The sequence below is a fragment of the Solanum verrucosum genome, unplaced genomic scaffold, assembly GCF_900185275.1.
Source record: "Solanum verrucosum unplaced genomic scaffold, falcon-dt-bn FXZP01000042.1, whole genome shotgun sequence".
Classification (NCBI taxonomy): domain Eukaryota; kingdom Viridiplantae; phylum Streptophyta; class Magnoliopsida; order Solanales; family Solanaceae; genus Solanum; species Solanum verrucosum.
The window spans coordinates 301468-320052 of NW_026020230.1; the positions used below are offsets into that span (position 1 = coordinate 301468).

General features: G+C 26.7%; 1 protein-coding gene and 1 non-coding gene across 2 annotated transcripts; both read left to right on the top strand.

The window, feature by feature from the left end:
- The first annotated feature begins 3084 nt into the window (after nt 1–3084).
- On the top strand, nt 3085–3747 carry LOC125831987 (uncharacterized). The gene is made up of 2 exons (XM_049511116.1): nt 3085–3394; nt 3458–3747. Exons 1-2 carry the CDS (start codon nt 3094–3096, stop codon nt 3745–3747), a joined length of 591 nt encoding a protein of 196 aa, XP_049367073.1. The 5' UTR covers nt 3085–3093.
- A 5314-nt stretch (nt 3748–9061) lies between these two features.
- LOC125832036 (U6 spliceosomal RNA) lies at nt 9062–9162 on the top strand. The gene has a single exon (XR_007443214.1). It is a non-coding gene; the product is annotated as a U6 spliceosomal RNA (small nuclear RNA).
- Nucleotides 9163–18585: the final 9423 nt, after the last annotated feature.

An 18585-nucleotide genomic window follows, 5' to 3' on the forward strand; every position in this document is an offset into this window, starting at 1 on the left:
GACTTTAATTTGTCGATTTACAGTACATTTTTTATAAACAATAATTATAAATATTTTATTATACTTATATACATTGATATATAATTTTGTTGAAAAATGAAAATTTTTCTTTGATATATTAAAAACAAAACTTTTATTTTTTTAAATATTAAAAAAGTAAAAGTGAACGATGGAGTATTTTCATACAAAAAATAGTGACTCCGAGTCGTTCTTTGGTTCTTGATCCCCAATTTAATTCTATAATAAATAGTTAAAATGTTTTATTCAAAAAAATAACATGATGGATATAATACAAAAAAGAATGATATAAAGTGTTATTTTCAATTTTAGTGTGTAGGATCAATTTTTTATTATTCAAATCGTAAAGGATTATGTTTTTTCATTTCCTTTAAAGTTATATATTTATTTATTTATTTTGCCTTTTTCTATTTGGACACTGGTCTATTTCATATACTTACAAAAGAAATTGTTCTTTGGTCAAAAGAAAGAAAAAAAAATTGTGTAGGAGACGACAAAATGTGAATGCAACTTTTTCAAGAAAAAATTGTGTAGGAGCTGTACATCATATTTATGACCTGAGAGTGCATATTGCAAATTCAATACTTTCTTATTATTCTCTGTCTCATATTATACGATACTTAAAAAAATCATATAAGATAATTAATTTAATTAATTTACTTTTTATTCATATTGATGGATATCAAGATAATTTATGATGACACAAGGCATACAAAAGATATTATTAGAATTTATGCATATTTATTTTAATATCAATACATGGTGAAACACTTCTTTTCTTTCCAAAATTTAGCAGATTAACTATATTTGTCACTCCATTATTTTCTATGATATTCGTGTTAAATTGATGTTTTCGCTTTATAATCTATTTTTGATTGTTCACATGTACACTTATTCTTAAACAATTTTATTATAAGTACTACAAAATCGGTGAGAGCAAGAGTACAAAAAAATAATTAAGTATTTAATGAACTCTTTGAAAAAATAAAATTGTTTGGAAACTTTAATTTTGTTTAAACTTCCAAAGAGAAATTATGGGAACATAAAACATGATGATGAATATTAATTATAGGGGTAAAATAGAACTTTTTAATTAATTTTATCTTGATTTAGTAAGTGATCAAGTAATTTAAGACATACTTCCTCTGTCCCTAATTACTTGTCAACTTTTGAATTAACACACCTATGAAAAAAACAATGATTGACATAGTGAGATTACCATTTTACCATATTAATTACTCCCTCCGTCCCTTTTTTAGTTGTCCACTTTAGAAATGGCACACAGATTAAGGCAACAATGATTAGCACAGTTAAGTTACAATTTTACCCTTATGACAACTTTTCACTTCAAAATTACAACCACTTATTTGAATTAAAGTGAAATAAATTGGAGGGAAACAACAAACACTTTTACAATTTTCAAGAAGTGTAAATAAGGGTATAATAGGAAAAAAATTGTTGTTCTTTCTTGATTTGTCAAAATGGACAACTAAATAGGGACAACTAAAAAAGGAAATATGGACGGAGGGAGTATGAATTAGATGAATTAAATATTTAAGATTTTCAAAAAGTTTTACTTTTTCAAGTAATTAATTGAGGGTATAATAGGTAAAAAAAAAAATTGTCCTTTCTTGATTTGTTGAAATTGACAAATAATTAGGGGATAACTAAAAAACAAAAAATGGACAAGTAATTAGAGACAAATGAAATATTTATTTTCTTTTTATTCTATGATTAGCTAATTATTAAAGCTTCTCGAAGGAATTGTAGTAACATCTAGAATGAAGTAAAAATACTTAAAATTAATCTAGGACTAGGTTCATCCCCCCTCCCATTAACTTGACCCACCAATATTAAAAGTAAATTAAAAGTAACGAACCACCAATTGAAGAAAGAAATGGTTCTCTTTGGGTGGTAATGGTTTGTCAACTTTATAAAATGCCCCAAAAGCTAAAAGGACTATCAGAAATGATATAGCAATCATTGATTCATGAAGAAAAAGTGTCATATAGTAATGTCCCAATAGTTGAAACTGTAGGGGTGTGTACTATTCTTATTAAACCGAATAATCAAACCAAATTAAATCAAATTTTTATTTGGATTGATTTTTTGGTTTTTCAAATTGATTTTGAATTAATAAATTACTTTGTTTGATTTTTTGGTTTGATTTCGGATTTTAAAAAATAAAAACTAAAAAACCAAAAAAACCAAATTATATTTATATATATATATAAATGCTTAGGTTTAGAATTAAGTTGGAGTTAACCACTTTTGTTTCTTTTTGTTTATTGTCTTTAATCATGATTACATTTATATTTTATATTTGAATATCTATAATAGGTATAATTATAAGTATTGTGTTTTAAGTTTTACTTAAGGGCATCTCCAACCTATCCTCTATTTTACTCTCAAAATATAGAATTCTCTATTTTCTCAGACAACCAACTCTAACCCAATTCTCTATTTTACTCTCAAAATATAGAATTCTCTATTTTCTCAGACAACCAACTCTAACCCAATTCTCTATTTTACTCTCTAAAAATGAATTTTTTTCTCTCTCCTCAATATTATATTATTATTTCTATTTCATTCTTATTTTCTTATTTCATAATATAAATCCTTTATTTCTTTTTCCCAAATAATTACTTTATATAATTTTTAATGTGATATAAAATTATTTTTTATTCTAAATTTTTAAATAACATAAATTGCAAGAAAATATAATATAATACATAAATTAGGGGACAAATTCAAATAAAAATGACATACAATTACATAAACACTAAATTTTCAAAATTATTACGTTGCTCCCATAAATGCTATATTAATTAATGCATTGCGGAGTTCAAAATGAGCATTTTTGTCCTTAATTTTTTTATGTCTAGCTAAAAATTGTTCAAACCGGAGATTTTCATCTACCACCATTTCTACAGTTGGAGTTGGAGCCTCTACGACATCTTGAATTAGTGCATTGAGATCTCATTCATCCTCAATTATCATGTTGTGCAGTATAATATTTATATATATTTACTTACACAATTTTGATTCATATTTTTGCAGATTAATCAAGCAAAAATGCTACTTATGCAAGAACCAACTTATAAAAAAGGTTTTAAGTTTGATCATGTATGGAATCTAATGAAAGATTTTGAAAAGTTTAAGGATATCGACACCGGAAAGAAAAAAGTTCGAGGACAAGGCTCTACCTTGCAATCATCGGAGTCCGAGGCTCCTAGTCCTACATCACCTATAGTATCATCTCCTAACTTATCATATTTTTCACTTAATTTAAATGAGAATTTTTCAGGTCATTACACTTCATCTGAACGGCCTATTGGGGTGAAGAAATCAAAATTAAAGAGATCAAAAGATGGAGGTCTTTCATCATCTATGAAACTTTTCGAAACCAAAAATAATTGACTTGGGAAGATGTTATCAGAATCTGCTACATCTAAACAACAGGATGGCGAAAGGCTAGATAGATATATCAAAGCCAAGGAATTTAGAGGCGAAACTAAAATTTTAATGAAAAATTTAGAAACTATTAGTGATCCAAATATTCATGATTACCTGCAACGAGAACAACAACGAATACTTGAAAAAATAAATCAACAATCACTACCGCAGTCACAACCGCAATCACAACTACAATCGCAACAATTCTCGGAATCATATCCTAATTTTTTCCCGAATAGTGCTAAATCTGGAAACGACCTACCGGATTTCTAAATTATTGTTGTGATCAATTAATTATTATGTTATGTAATGTATTTTATCTTGTATTTAAATTATTATGTTATGTATTGTATTGTTATCTTGTATTTAAATTATCATATCATGTATTGTATTTTTAAATTAAATTTTTTCATCTTGCCATTTTAATTTTGCATATTCTTTATAATGAAAATTAATAATAAAATAAAATTTTTATTATTCACGAAAATTAGAAAAAAAAATTAAAATACTATTAATTTGAAATTAAAATAGTATATATTAAATAATATTTTTTAAAAATATTATATTACATTTAAAAAAGAATTATGAATATTAGATATTTAATTAATGGAATTATATGTAAAATAATATGTTAATTAGAAAGTAATAGAAATAATAATAAAATAATGAAAAAGTGAAATAGAGAGTGTGAATAGTAGTTCTCCAAATTTGGAGAACTACTATTCAACTCTCTAAATTTGAAGAATAGACGGTGATTTGGAGGTGGGTTGGAGTGCCCATTCTCCATTTTACTCTCCAAATATAGAGAATGGAGAGTAAAATAGAGGTGGGTTGGAGGTGGTCTTATGATTTATATTAGAAAATATATTTAAGAGATTCAATATTATTAATTTGGTTATGTTATTAATTATTGATATAATGGAATAACCAAATCGAATAGACGAAAATCAAACCAAACCAAATTTATTTTGGATCGGATTGGGTACACTTTTACAAAATCAAAAACTGAAAAATCCAAACCGAATAGTGTAAAACCAAACTGAAAAACCGAATGCACACCCCTAGAAGGCATGAAGGCAGGAATGATTTCAGTTATCCATATAGATGATCACCCTCCAAACCAACGCATATTTCCTATAATTAACTTGATTATCTAATAAACGAAATGAGAACATAGAAAAAAATCAAAAATTAAATTAAAAATATTTAATTAAAACACTTAATTAGAAATTGAGGTAATCGATTAAAACTTAACTTAATTTAAAGTGTCTAAATAAAATATTACAACAAATTTAAGAGATTAATTATGTATTAATTCTCTTCTCTTTGCAATAATCGGTATATTTTACTTTAACACGTGCGGCTCTTAAAATGATAAAAGAAAAAATAATTTTCCTATTTTATTTTGTTTCTTTTTGTAAACAAGACTAAATTTTCAACCAAAATCACTTGTTTGAATTAATTAATTTACGTATAAAATGAATTAATTTTCATGTGAATTCATGAGGAAATACGTGTCAATTAAAACAACAACTTGTACTGTGATGTATGTAGACAAGAAGGGCCATGTGTGTCGGTGTGTGGATAGGATATCCATAAGAACTATAATTTTGGTGCAAATATATATATTGATATGTGTGGCAGTATTGTTCGCAAAATAAAGTTGCATTTTTTCTATCAATTATAGTTTTTAGCATGATGGTAAACATTTAATTCCAACAAGTAGTATTCATGTTGCACAAGGCACATGTTGGTTAGGTTAACAATAGCACCAACATCTTGCATATGTCAAGGTCTACGATGGGTCTGATGCGATACGGACCGAAGTCATAATCAAACATGCATGGTGTCTATTTGGTGAATTTTGTTAAGAAGTAAAATTGCATCATTACCTCAGCTATAATATTTGACATGATGATAAGCGCTTGATAAGGATATAAGGTCCCACAACTTGTATTGTGATGCATGTGGACAAAAGGGACATGTGTGTGGCATTGGTCTAAGTGAAAATTGATTCTCACACCAAACCAAAGAACATTGTCTAGTGGGTCTTCTAGAATGCAAACACTAGTAAATATTGAGTACCTTTCAATGATGAATCTAATTTTCATTATAAAAATATCAATGATCAAAATCTTGGCTAATTGATCTCGAGGAGTAGCTCAATTACAATCATTGATGATGTAAATATATTTTTAAAAAACTATAACACCATCTTGAAGATATATACAAATTATCCTCCTCAAAATAGAATTTGTAATAATGAAAATAAGATAAAAGTTATATACCTACTCCAATAAGTATATGTGACTTGATAGTATAAATTTTCTAACATCATGTATGTTATATTATATATAAAAGTCAAACTAGTATTGGAGAAAAAGGGAAGTTAGAGCAAAGAATTTTAGTGAAATTGGAACTTCACAACTAGAAATAAAGCAAGTAAAGAGAAAAGACATAAAGTAACACCTGAAGTTGTCCTGAATTTTCAAAAAGACACATTAACTATGCGGATGTCTTCTTACCCCTTAAACAATTTCAAACTAATATTATTGTATCATGATCAAACGCTCACACAATACTTCCATATCCTGCATTTTTTAACATGACAAGGATTACCTAACTGCATAACCGACCATCAATTGAACCAAAGTCAACAAGTATGAATTGTCTATTTATTTGCCAAGAAATTACTTCCAATTACTACTTTATGGACACTTTGGTTAAGTTTAGTGATTTATAGAAATTTTAATATGTTAATTAATTTGCTTAAAAGGACCTCAAAGTTTTAAATATGTTCAAATCCCCCCTTTTTGAGACTACATATAATCTCACCAAAATCCCTACTTTTCTATTTTCTTCTTTTCCTTGAATAACCCCAACTCACTTTAGTCTCCCACTTTGCCAATATTTTCTCTTTTTTTCGCTCTCTAAGTTTATTATCGATTAAATTATATTGATAGTATAAAAAGTTACTTACACTATCGATGTATAAAACTTAAATCTTTTCATTTTTTCTATTCTATACATTTCTTGACGATCGCATAATCAATTAACGACTATTGCTTCTCCAAAGAACCAAAAGAACAAGAGGACTATGCTTCCACCAAAAAGGGGCCAAATTAGAACTCATTTTTTCGAGAATTTGAGCAAAACTATGTTTTTTATTGCTTCAAAAGCTTGGAAAATGTTGGAATTTTGCTTCTATAAGTTTACCATCAAAAAATCGTATAGCACTTTTTGATGGTTACTCTTAACATTCATGAAATTGAATAAATATCATGATCAAATTCGATATATATTGATTGATCCAATGATGGTTGTCACTTGGTCACATGTGACATTTTGTGTAATGTTTTTTTACTAGTTTTTAATAGGAGATGATACTATAAAATTACAAAAAAGAATGGTCCATGGCTTTGGATTATTCTATGCTTCTTTAATTTGTGTAATTCCTTAATGATTGTACGATAGTACGGCCAAAGATTTTGGTTTATTTATTTTAAAATAATGGAAGTATGCTATAATAATTGGTTGATTTAATCGTCCCGTCATTTCGAGAAAATTGGAATCAATTATATTAATTCTCAATTAACGATTTGTTCTATTAATCCCTTTTTATTAGTTGAAACTTTTTGTAAGTTTGATTGATTTTTATCAACATGGGTTGTGGTGTACTGGTGAAAGTATTTCACCATTAACCAGAGGTCTCGGGTGCTCTGGGTATGAAGAAAATCATGTTGGGAGCACTACCCTTGAAGGGCCTACAGTGTGCGATCGGGATTTAATCGAAGCTTCAATGTGTGCTCCGAATACCGAATGAAAAAAAAAAAAAGTAAGTTTGATTGATTTTTATGACTCGCAAATATAAATGACATGGACTTCAAAAAAATCGGGTGTATACGGTATATGAAAGAACAAATATCAAAATTATAAAAAGATGTTTGAAAAGTTTAAGAATTAATTACAGATAAAGTTATTAAGAAATATTAAATTAGTAACACAATAAAATGATAATTAACCTCTAGATAATATATTATATCTTGACACCGTTAGCAAATATAACTTAAATCAACCCCCCCCCCCCTCTTCCTCGCTCTATTGTAATTTGATCCTTGTGTTATATGACTTAATATATTTAACCTTTAATTAATTAAAATATGTTATTTTAATCCCTAAAGTTAACAGATTTGATAATTATTATTAAAAGTAACATATACATTTATTTTTGTGTATCATTTTACGTCTATTTGACACCCAATTGTTATCTTTTTTTACATATGTACTTTCCCAATTTTTTGCATCTGTTATATCTTACATCTTCATTACGATAATATATCACTTCATTTCACGATATTAATACCTAAAAAAATTATTATATTCTAAAATTAATTATTTAGTATTCTTCGTACCAAACGATCATTCGTAATTAACATGTCATGATAACGATTTCAGAGTCAAATGTCAGCTTGTAGGGAGGAAGACCGTTTCTTGTCTTTGTTGAATCAAAGTTACCTTTTGCATTATTTAGATAAGCATTGGCTCCACATCACTCTAGTTTTTCTTTTTTATTTGTTTTTCAAATATTGGCAGTCCATATGCTTAGTTGTTTCCAACTCAGGCACTTTACGTAACACTGCAAAGAAAGTACGTGAAAAGTGAACTTATTTTATTTTAAAGCACTATAAAAATATTTAAAAATTATTTTGATTTAAAAATATCCAAAATAGTTTTTATTTATATTTATAATATGAAATAAGATTACAATGAAGTTGAAATTTATACTTTTAAAACTTTTTAAATTGTATTTTCTAGTTTTCTTACCAATATTAAAAATCCACAAATTATAAAAATTTCATAAACTTTCATAATTTCATATAGCATATCTAAACTAAATTTCCAAAGGTCTATATTAAATTGAATTTTTGGTCGGCCAACATGCCACTCACTATTCCATGTAGAATTTTCAGTATATACTCCTTCCGTTCAATTCAAGGTATTTCTTTCTTCATTTTAATTTATTTATTATATATTTTTATTATTTAATTTTGATTTTTTTTTACATGATGATATAAAATTACAAGATTAAAAAATATTTTTATATCAAGTAAGCTATAACAAGTTAAGTCAGAGGGGATGAAATAAATAGAAATACTGAGTTTAAAAGAAAAAGTCATTATTTGTTCAAATAGATTAAAAAATAAAATAGGTCAAACAAAATTAAAACGGAAAGAGTTTTTTTTTTTTTTTGGCATGCTAATTTTATATTATTGGAAAAAAAGAAAAAAGTGTAGACTTTAATCTAGTTTTGGTGTAAATGTAGGAGACTTTTTAAAAAAGAGAAGTTTCTTTGAAAAATCCCATCAAAATTTTCCACAATTGTAATAATATAAAATGAGCACTTTAATTAAGCACAAATATTTCTCAAATGGGGCTGTTTCCGCCATCATAATTTTTTTAGTTTGGTGATTTTCAATGGTGGAGTGAATATTTTTATTAAGGAGTTCGAAATATAAGGAAGTTAATATATGAAGAAAAAAATTTAAAGGAATTTTAATAATTATAATATATATATATATATATATTAGTCTGTTCGGGGACGTCCGATAAAATTGGAACAATACAGAGAAGATTAGCATGATCCTTGCGCAAGGATGACACGCACAAATCGAAAAAATTCAATTTTTTGTTACCAATATATATATATATTAATTATGTATAAACAATAAAATTTGGAATACACGAATGATCCTTTCTAGCTCCGCCCCTAAATCTATGCTTCTATTTATTCAAGTAGTATATTCTCATCACTCTACTTCTGTGTTTCCCTTTTCCCTTCTTTGTGGGGTTTGTATTACTTTTGTTGAGAGTTCATTTTTATTTTTTTTAGTTTATATTGTTTGATATTTCATTAGAGTTTAATTACTTTAAATTCGCGTTTTATAGGGCTAAGACCCCATTAGGGAGTTCTATGATTAGCTAGGTAGTGGAGATTAAACCGCAAACAAAATATTATATGCAAATAAATATTGAGAGCTACGTTTACTATAATATGATTGTTGCACTTAATATTTTATGATAAGGATTAAATTTGAAACTTTTATTTAAGAGTAAAGTAGTTTAATGTTGAACCACAATTTATGTGTTTTCTTGATATAGTTTTTTCAATACTAAAAATCAAATTTGAGATCTTTAGTTAAGAGTAAAATAGTTCAACACGATATTACAACTCATGTTGGTCATTATTGAAAATTATTTAATCGGATTTAATCAAAAGAAAAAGGACAAATATACTCCGAACTATTGTAAATGATATGCAGATACCCTCCGTCATACTTTTGGGATATTTGTGTCCCTGCCTACTAAAAACTAGAACATATATACCCTTTTTACTAACGGACATACATGTGTCATAATTTTATCCAAAGATCCGACATTTATTAAATATCAAGATTGTGCCACGTGTTCCTATTTAGTCTTTCGTTAGAGAAAGGGCATATGTGCTCTAGTTTTTGAACGGCAGAGACACTAATGTTTCAAAAGTATGACTATGAGTGTATAACGAGGTATCTGCATACCATTTACGATAATATATAAATATATTTATTTATTTATTCCTTTAATCAATAGTGTATTAAATATAATCTATAAATACTATTAAGATTATTTTTATTTACTATTATTTGCTTCGATAATACATAAAATAATAGATAAGTAAAAATGAACACTTAAAAATTATAAAAATTTCTTCGAAAGCGGGATCCAAATTTTCCACAAAGTGTATTGAATTAACTATTAAGTATAAGTAGTTCCACCTCAACTAATATTTCTTCTACCTTCTCCAACTCTCACTTTCTCTTCTTCAATGGGGCTTTTTTCGCCCTAATAATTTTTCAGTTTTTTTTCCTTAAATTTCTCCTTCTTCTTCTTTAATTTTCCGATGGCTGCAGCTAAACTACCGAATTCCGAACAGAAACAAAAAAACAGAGGAGTTATTCCGAAAAGAGGTCAGATCAAAGCTCAAATTTTTGAGAGCTTAGTCGAAACCGTAACCTCTTTGTTTTCCCCTAAAATACTATTTGGGGAAACTTCCGGCGGCGGTGGAGGAGATGAATCTGACGGTAATTCTACCGTCACCACTTCGGTGGGCTCCATCAGTCCTCCACCGCCGCCGCCAACGGCATGAATAAGTTGGTCTGAACTTATTCATGGCTTGAAGTTTGTTCTAATTTGTGTGAATTGTGATTGCCTTTTTTAATCAGATGTAAGATAAAAGAAGAAAAAAAAAGCAATTAGTGTTTGCTTGATTTTTAATTTGGAGTTGTGAGATTCTGTAATTTTTAAAGTCAGATCTGAACTTCTGTATAGTTATTATGTGTGGATTTACTCCTTTTGAGTTGTAATTCTCTCTAATTACTCTATGTAATTATCTCCTAAGTTTTAGATGGAGAAAAAAAATATGAGAGAATCATATGTAAGTGTTTTGTTTGGTGAGTTTATTCAACTTTGGGGATTTTGTTTTATCTCAGTTCTCAACTTTTATTGTTATTACTCCCTCCGTCCCTTTTTAGTTGTCCACTTTAGAAATGACACACAGATTAAGGCAACAATGATTAGCACAGTGAAGTTATAATTTTACCCTTATGACAACTTTTCACTTCAAAATTACAACCACTTATTTGAATTAAAGTGAAATAAATTGGAGGGAAACAACATACACTTTTACAATTTTCAAGAAGTGTAAATAAGGGTATAATAGGAAAAAATTTGTTGTCCTTTCTTGATTTGTCAAAATGGACAACTAAATAGGAACAACTAAAAAAGGAAATATGGACAAGTAAATAGGGACGGAGGGAGTAGTATATTCGCTGCACTAAACGTCTCACGTTCCCCAATGCAATCGTGGATAATTGATTCATTGTAATTTAATCATTAATTTGATGATTCTCTTTATACAAAAAAGTATATCCTCGAAACCCCCTTTTCTGCCTTTTTCTTTTTGTCTTTGCCTTTTTGTGTGGTTGTTTATTGTGTCCTTTTTACTCCCTTTCTGGATTTTGATAAGAACAACAATATTTATACTAGTATATTTTAGTTTTTGGGTTTTATGATTTCGGATTAATTCACTATTTTTTCGTTTATCTTGTACTCTCTCTGTTTCTAATTATTTGTCCATTTTTAAATTGACATCTATTAAGAAAATTGATATATTGAGTTTATCATTTTACCCCTATTAATTAATGAAGTGGATGAATTAAAAATTTAAGATTTTTAAAAGATTCTACCTTTTGAGGGTATAAGAGGTAAAAACAAAATTGTTATTTCTTGATTTGTTAAAATAGACAAGTAATTAGAGATAACTAAAAATGAAAAAATTGATAAATAATTAAGGACAAAGAGAATATTTGTTTTAAAAAGATAGTATTGAAAAGGGAAAATTGTATATAATAGCAAACTATTAATTCAAATTAAATGCTATAAATATAGTTTGATTTAATTGTACCTCATAGCAAACTGTTGCTATTTCACCTCTCTCTTGGTGAATCTCGCTCGCCACTCTCGTTCTCTCCCTCGCCTCTCTCGTTTTTTGTACAAACGCAAGTGTATAAAGTGCGTTTGTGTTTGTATAAATACATATATTTTCGTTCCCCTCTCTCCCCTCTCCCAGATCTCGCTCGCCACTCTCCTAGATCTCGCTCTCTCACTCGCCTCTCTCACTTTATACAAAAAACGCAAATTGAATAAAATGTGTTTGTTTGTATAAAGCGAGAGAAAATTGTATATATACATATATTTTCGTTCCCCTCTCCCAGATCTCGCTCTCTCACTCGCCTCTCTCACTTTATACAAAAAACGCAAATTGAATAAAATGTGTTTGTATTTGTATAAAACGAGAGAAAATTGTATATATACATATATTTTCGTTCCCCTCTCTCCCCTCTCCCAGATCTCTCTCTCTCACTCGCCTCTCTCACTTTATACAAAAACGCAAATGTATAAAATGCGTGAAAATTGTATATATACAGATATTTTTGTTCCCCTCTCTCCCCTCTCCCAGATCTCGCTCACTCACTCGCCTCTCTCACTTTATACAATTGATCTTTTTGTATATGTATATCAAAACAGATTATACAACTGCTTTATTTTGTATATGTATAGCGAAATATACGTATTTATGTTTGCTATGGAGCACAATTATGTAAACTTTGCTATAACATACAAATATAAATTTTGTGTTTGCTATATGTGAGTTTCTCTATTGAAAATGTCTTTTACATTTTGTGATGTGGATACAAAAATAAGAAGGGGAGGTGTGTTAAGTATAGAAAAATTATTTTTTAAAAAATAGATTTTTATGTGTAGGTTCAAACTAAGTTAAATAAAGTCGACTTTAAATATTTATTAAAATATTGGATGGAAACTTAAAAGTGTTAATTGATTAAAACTACTTAAGCATATATTTTAGTGTAAATTTCATATATGACATATATTATAGTACTATTTTCAAGTTATAACAGTAGATTTAGACTTTCAAGCTATAACATTAAAAATTTCAGATTTATAACAAGTTAAAAAAAAAAGGAATGTTTTTATTTATTGGAAAAAACTTAAAAAATAAATAAAAAGATAAACGAATTTTTTTTTTAAAAAAAAACGGAATTAGAAATAATAAAGTAAAAAACTGAAATTGTGGGCTGTAATTTAATTTGAATTTATTGTAGATATTTAATGATTAGCATGAAATAAGGGATCCAAACTAATTAAGAATATTCAGTTTCCTTAATTCACTCTAATTTGTTAAAATTAATTCAAAAATCTGATTTTAAAAATCAATTTCCATCTATATAATAAATGATTAATCTATTTATGATTTTTTATTATTAATTAATAATATGTAATTAATAAGGAAAAAATGAAAAAAAAAACGGAAATAGGGGTGTCAATTAAATTTGAATTAATTTAAGATAATTATTAATTAGCATGAATTAAGGAATCTCAAACTAATTAAGAATATTCAGTTTCCTTAATTCACTCTAATTTGTTAAAATTAATTCAAAAATATGATTTTATCCATTTTTCTTCCACGTTTCTCTCTCTTCAATTTTCTTCTAGAAATTTTGTCGCTGGCGACTAATTGAAGTTTGTTTTTTTTGTTTGAAAAATCCTATTTTTTTTGTGATGGACAACTACGTATCAATATTAATTAAACATGGCGGAAGATGGGATCCTTCAGGTTAGTATTTTTAATTGTTTACTATTTGTATTTGGATTTCAGTGAAATGAAAAAAAAATGATACTGTAAATCATATTTTGTGATTTTGTTTTTTGTACATCGTCACTATATTGAATGTGATATATTTTTTTGTATAAACAATACGTTTTGTTCATAATACGTATTAACTGTTGTGAAATGTATAATATTAGTGATTTTCTGTTTTTGTGATTGTTTTGTGTATTTGTTTTTCTTAAAGTATAAAGTAATTGTATATTTATTAATGAATTTAATAGAATTATTGGAAGGAAATTTGTAAGAAAATGTGTTTCGTAAGATGTAAAAAAAGTTATTTGGATTTTTGATGAATTGTATAACAAGTGTTTTAAGTTAGTATTAAATTATAAATTTTAGTGTGTTATATTAGATGTTGTCATTTCTAAAGTAATTAGTGAGTTAGAAATGAATTATTTGGTACGATAAGATATAGATATTTGTAATGTATGATTATTGTTGTATGAAATGTATATTAAGAAAGTATGTTTGTATGAAAGCGTGTCCAGTAATCTGGAAAAAAAAAAGTTACTTGAAATTTTGACGAATTGTATGATAAGTGTTTTAAGGTTGTATTAATTTTGAAATTTTATTGTTGACATTTTTGTATAAATTTGTGTGACATTAATGAAGTATTTTCGTAAAAAAAATGCACATATTTGTTGTATGAAATTTGTATTAAAATAGTATGAAGGTGTTTGGAATGTACTATTTGAATGATATTTGTATGAAATGTTTTTTGATTGAATATAAAAAATGTTTTGTAATGTTCTGTCTGTCTGAATGATATTTGTATTTCGAATTGTTTGTTTATAATGTGAAACTAATTTATATATTTTTTTTTAATGAAACAGGGAATTATGTCGATTTTCAAATGGAGGGGGTTTGCTGATGTGAAATTCAAAAGGTCAAAAGGTACATGTAGTAGATGTCGTCAAGTTGGACATAACAGGAAAACATATTCAAATTATCCTATGCAAAAATAATGAATGTTCATTTGTTAAGACTATATATAATTTTTATTTTATTTTTTGTTGGTTATATTAATGTTTTGGTTTGATATAACACATAATAATTTTGTGTTTAGCGTACTGGTTATTATTTATATATTGTTCATTCAGTTATCATACAGAATGCATACTGTTATAAATTTAGTGCTTGATATTGTCTTTTAATTTATACACGATTAATTCATTAAGTCCACAAAATTCATACATTTGTTACTGAAAATTGTTCCAGATTAAGTATATTGTATATATTAGTATTAATTATAAAAAGTTAATTATGTAATTCATTCCAACACTAGTTTAAGGGTTGGTCATACATCTATTAATCATATTTAATTCATGAGAAAATAAGACAAATGTGAAAACACAATTCATAACATTTGTATATAAAAATCATACCACGATTAAATACAATGTCCAAATATTTAATATTAAAATCATATAGAATGCATACTGATACAAATTTATTGTTAGATGTAGTATTTATTATTTATACACTATTCATTCATTAATGACACATCTTGCATATCGGTAATGATAAAATTTGTTCCATATTAAAGATACTGTATATATTAGTGACTAATTTAAGTTGTAGTCAGACATATATAAATCATATTTAATTCAAACGAAAATAAGACAAAATACAACTATAAAAATTATACCATGACTAAATACAAATATCCAACATTTAATATTGAAATCATAGACATATGCATATAAAATGTATTTCATACACGTTTCATCCATTTGTTATACAAATTAAAAACACAGTGCTACTTTAAAAAATAGTGTATCAGAATTGTATGAAATTTGTATAATGTTTTTGTCCTGAACTTATAATATCCAAACATAATAGGTTAGTGCATGCCAGTCACCATGTGTACAATTAACAACACAGTGTTACAATTTTTAGAACATTCAAAAGAGAATCAAAAGGTGCAATCAACTATTTTGATAACATATTGTAGTATATATCATCAAATACTTAAACAAAAAAGAATTATCCAAAAGTTAAACAGAAAAAAATTATCCAAAAGTTAAAAAAAATAATATGTAATTCTTAACCAGTGAAATTTGTCACTAATATTGACAAGAATAATTACATCGTCAACAATGTCCCATGGAATGTTGGCAAGCAATTTGAAGCCTCTAATGCACTTTCCAACATTGTGGTTGGGGGAGATGGATCTCATGCCGCAATTTGACTCTCTCCACTGTTTCTCAATGTTATTGACCCACGACATAAACTAACAATCAACAGTGTTGTATGATAATGGACTTGAAGAGAAATTAGCCTTCTTTCGCAGATAATACATAATGCTATTGACATGCTGTTACCAACAAAATTCGAATCCTAGTCGGAATCAGAATCTGGAGGGGTTTCAACAAGTTTTTTCTCGTTCCTCTGAGGATTGCTCAAGGGATCTCAGTCTGTTGTAGTCCGATGATCTGATGAAAGATGAGCCTTTTCACTGGAATAGGCTTGTTGAGATACTAGTTCAAGACCTTCTTTAATCTGTAAAAGAACATGAGAAATAAGAAATCCATCATGAATTTGAAAGGAAATTCCTTCCAACATATAATGTCATTTAACATTAGACTTGCCCCAACAGACTGGGTAATCAATTTTGATGTTGGACTAGATGAGAAAGAATGGAGAACGTTTGATAGTGGGTTGTGAGTTGAGTCGTGTGGGAGTGAAGAAACGTGTGGGATGGTGGTGTGATCAATGATTGGGGATGGTAACGGTAAACAAGGAAAGGAAATCCCTAAAATTGGGTAACTGAAAATCTTAGTTTTTAAAAAAAGGAAGTAAAATAAAATTAATGATCTATTATTAATAAATAATAAAAAACTATAAATAGATTAATAATTTATTAAATAAATATAATTTAATTTTAAAATAAAATAAAATTTAACTGATATGTCATAGCCTGTAAATAATCTGTTATAAGCAAGAAATTTTTAAAAGTAAGTTTAAAATTCGTAATATTTACTCTTAAATGTGTATATGGGGTGATTTTTCCTATATTTTATGCAACTACTTTTGAACCTAATACCTTCAAATCACAAAATGAGGTACATGTTTACCTACTTCAAATTCTAAAATTAATAAACGGCAAACAAAATAGTATATAGTATATGCAAATAAATAGTGAGACGTTTACTAACATACTCTGTAGAGTTTTATATTTTCGATCAAAAAAATGTGTCTGTCTTATAACTTTTCTAATAGAAATGTTGTGTATTGCATGATATATAATGGTAACATGCAAATAGATCTATCTCTATTTTGAAGATAAAAAACTGATAGATACTTAATTTAAGAAAAAAATAATACAATAGTAGTATAGAGTAACAACTAACGAAAAAATGAAGCAGTCAGAACGACATATTACCAATAACCTAGCAATTATCCTAAATAATAAATGATAATTAAAATATAAATAAAACATAAATAATACCTAAATTTAGAAGACAAAAAACTACAGAAGTAATTTATACACGACTATTAACACAACTTGTAGATTGTAGTATAGAAAAATAAAAAAGGCAATTCTTAACTATCTAACTACCCTTCGACCTTCAAAAATTATGTTAACCAACAAGGATATTTTTGGGTAAAATCAGATTAAAGATATTTTTACTCTATTTTTAATAGTTTATGATGATTTTAGCCTTTTTCATATTATTTAATTCAGGATATGTTACATTTGTTTTTTATTTCCATATATAGTTATGAAATTTTTTATCGTCCTCATTGTGGCAGACAACTGAACTATGATGACAACTGAATCTGACAACAACTAACTATGACTAACTATATAGTATAACTATTGTTAATAAGACGAACAAGAGGATAATTATACGATTAATTTTCTGTTTATTTATGTGAATTGTACTTTTTTTTCCAAGTATTATTCTTACTTTTTCAGAGTTAATTTAAATAATTTATAAATTATGTCATATTATATTAATTTAATATTTTTAAATAAAAAATTAGATATTAAATATTATAAACAAAGTACTATAAGTTAGTATAGACCTTTTGATATTAATATGATAAAAATTGTAATTTACAATATTAAACTTATAAAACTTATAAAGTTTAATGATGAATTTGTGTGTTTGTGTTTCCGTGAATTTGATCCCAAAAGATAATTTTTTCATCAATTTTTAATTGTCATAATTTCCTTTTTTTTTAGAGTCAAACAATAAGAACTTTGATTAATATTTTACGATGTATTTTCATCATAATATGCAATAAAACTATATTTTATAGTATTTTTTCATATAATTTTTTAATATCTAAATTTTTAGTTTAAAATATCAAATTAATGTAATTTAATTTAATATTAAAAATTAGTCAAATTGACTTTCGAAAATAACAACATGACAACTAAAAGAGGACGGAAAAATATTAACAAAAATTAAATGCAAATCTTAGTGGAGATAGATTTAACGAATTCCAAAAAAGCCGCCATTGGTATTTGTCTATTTGTTCATCTTTAATTTTACTTAAAATAAAAATAAATGGATGAGAGATTAATGTGATAAAAAGAGAGAAGTAATAAAACTGAAATTAATAGATAAATAAAATAAATTAATTTAATCTATTTACTCTTTTACTTGATGTATTTTTTAAACGCGTTAAAAAAAATATGGCAAGTAAAAAAAAACGAAAAAAAAAACACTTTAATTAATTTGGTCGGCAGGAGGCTCAATATTTCTAGTAGGAAAGACTTTTTCATATTGTTTTCCTCACTCTTTATGTCTCTTTCTAATAATAATAATTGATTTCTATATTGGAAAAAAATTAAAGCACGATAAGTTTAC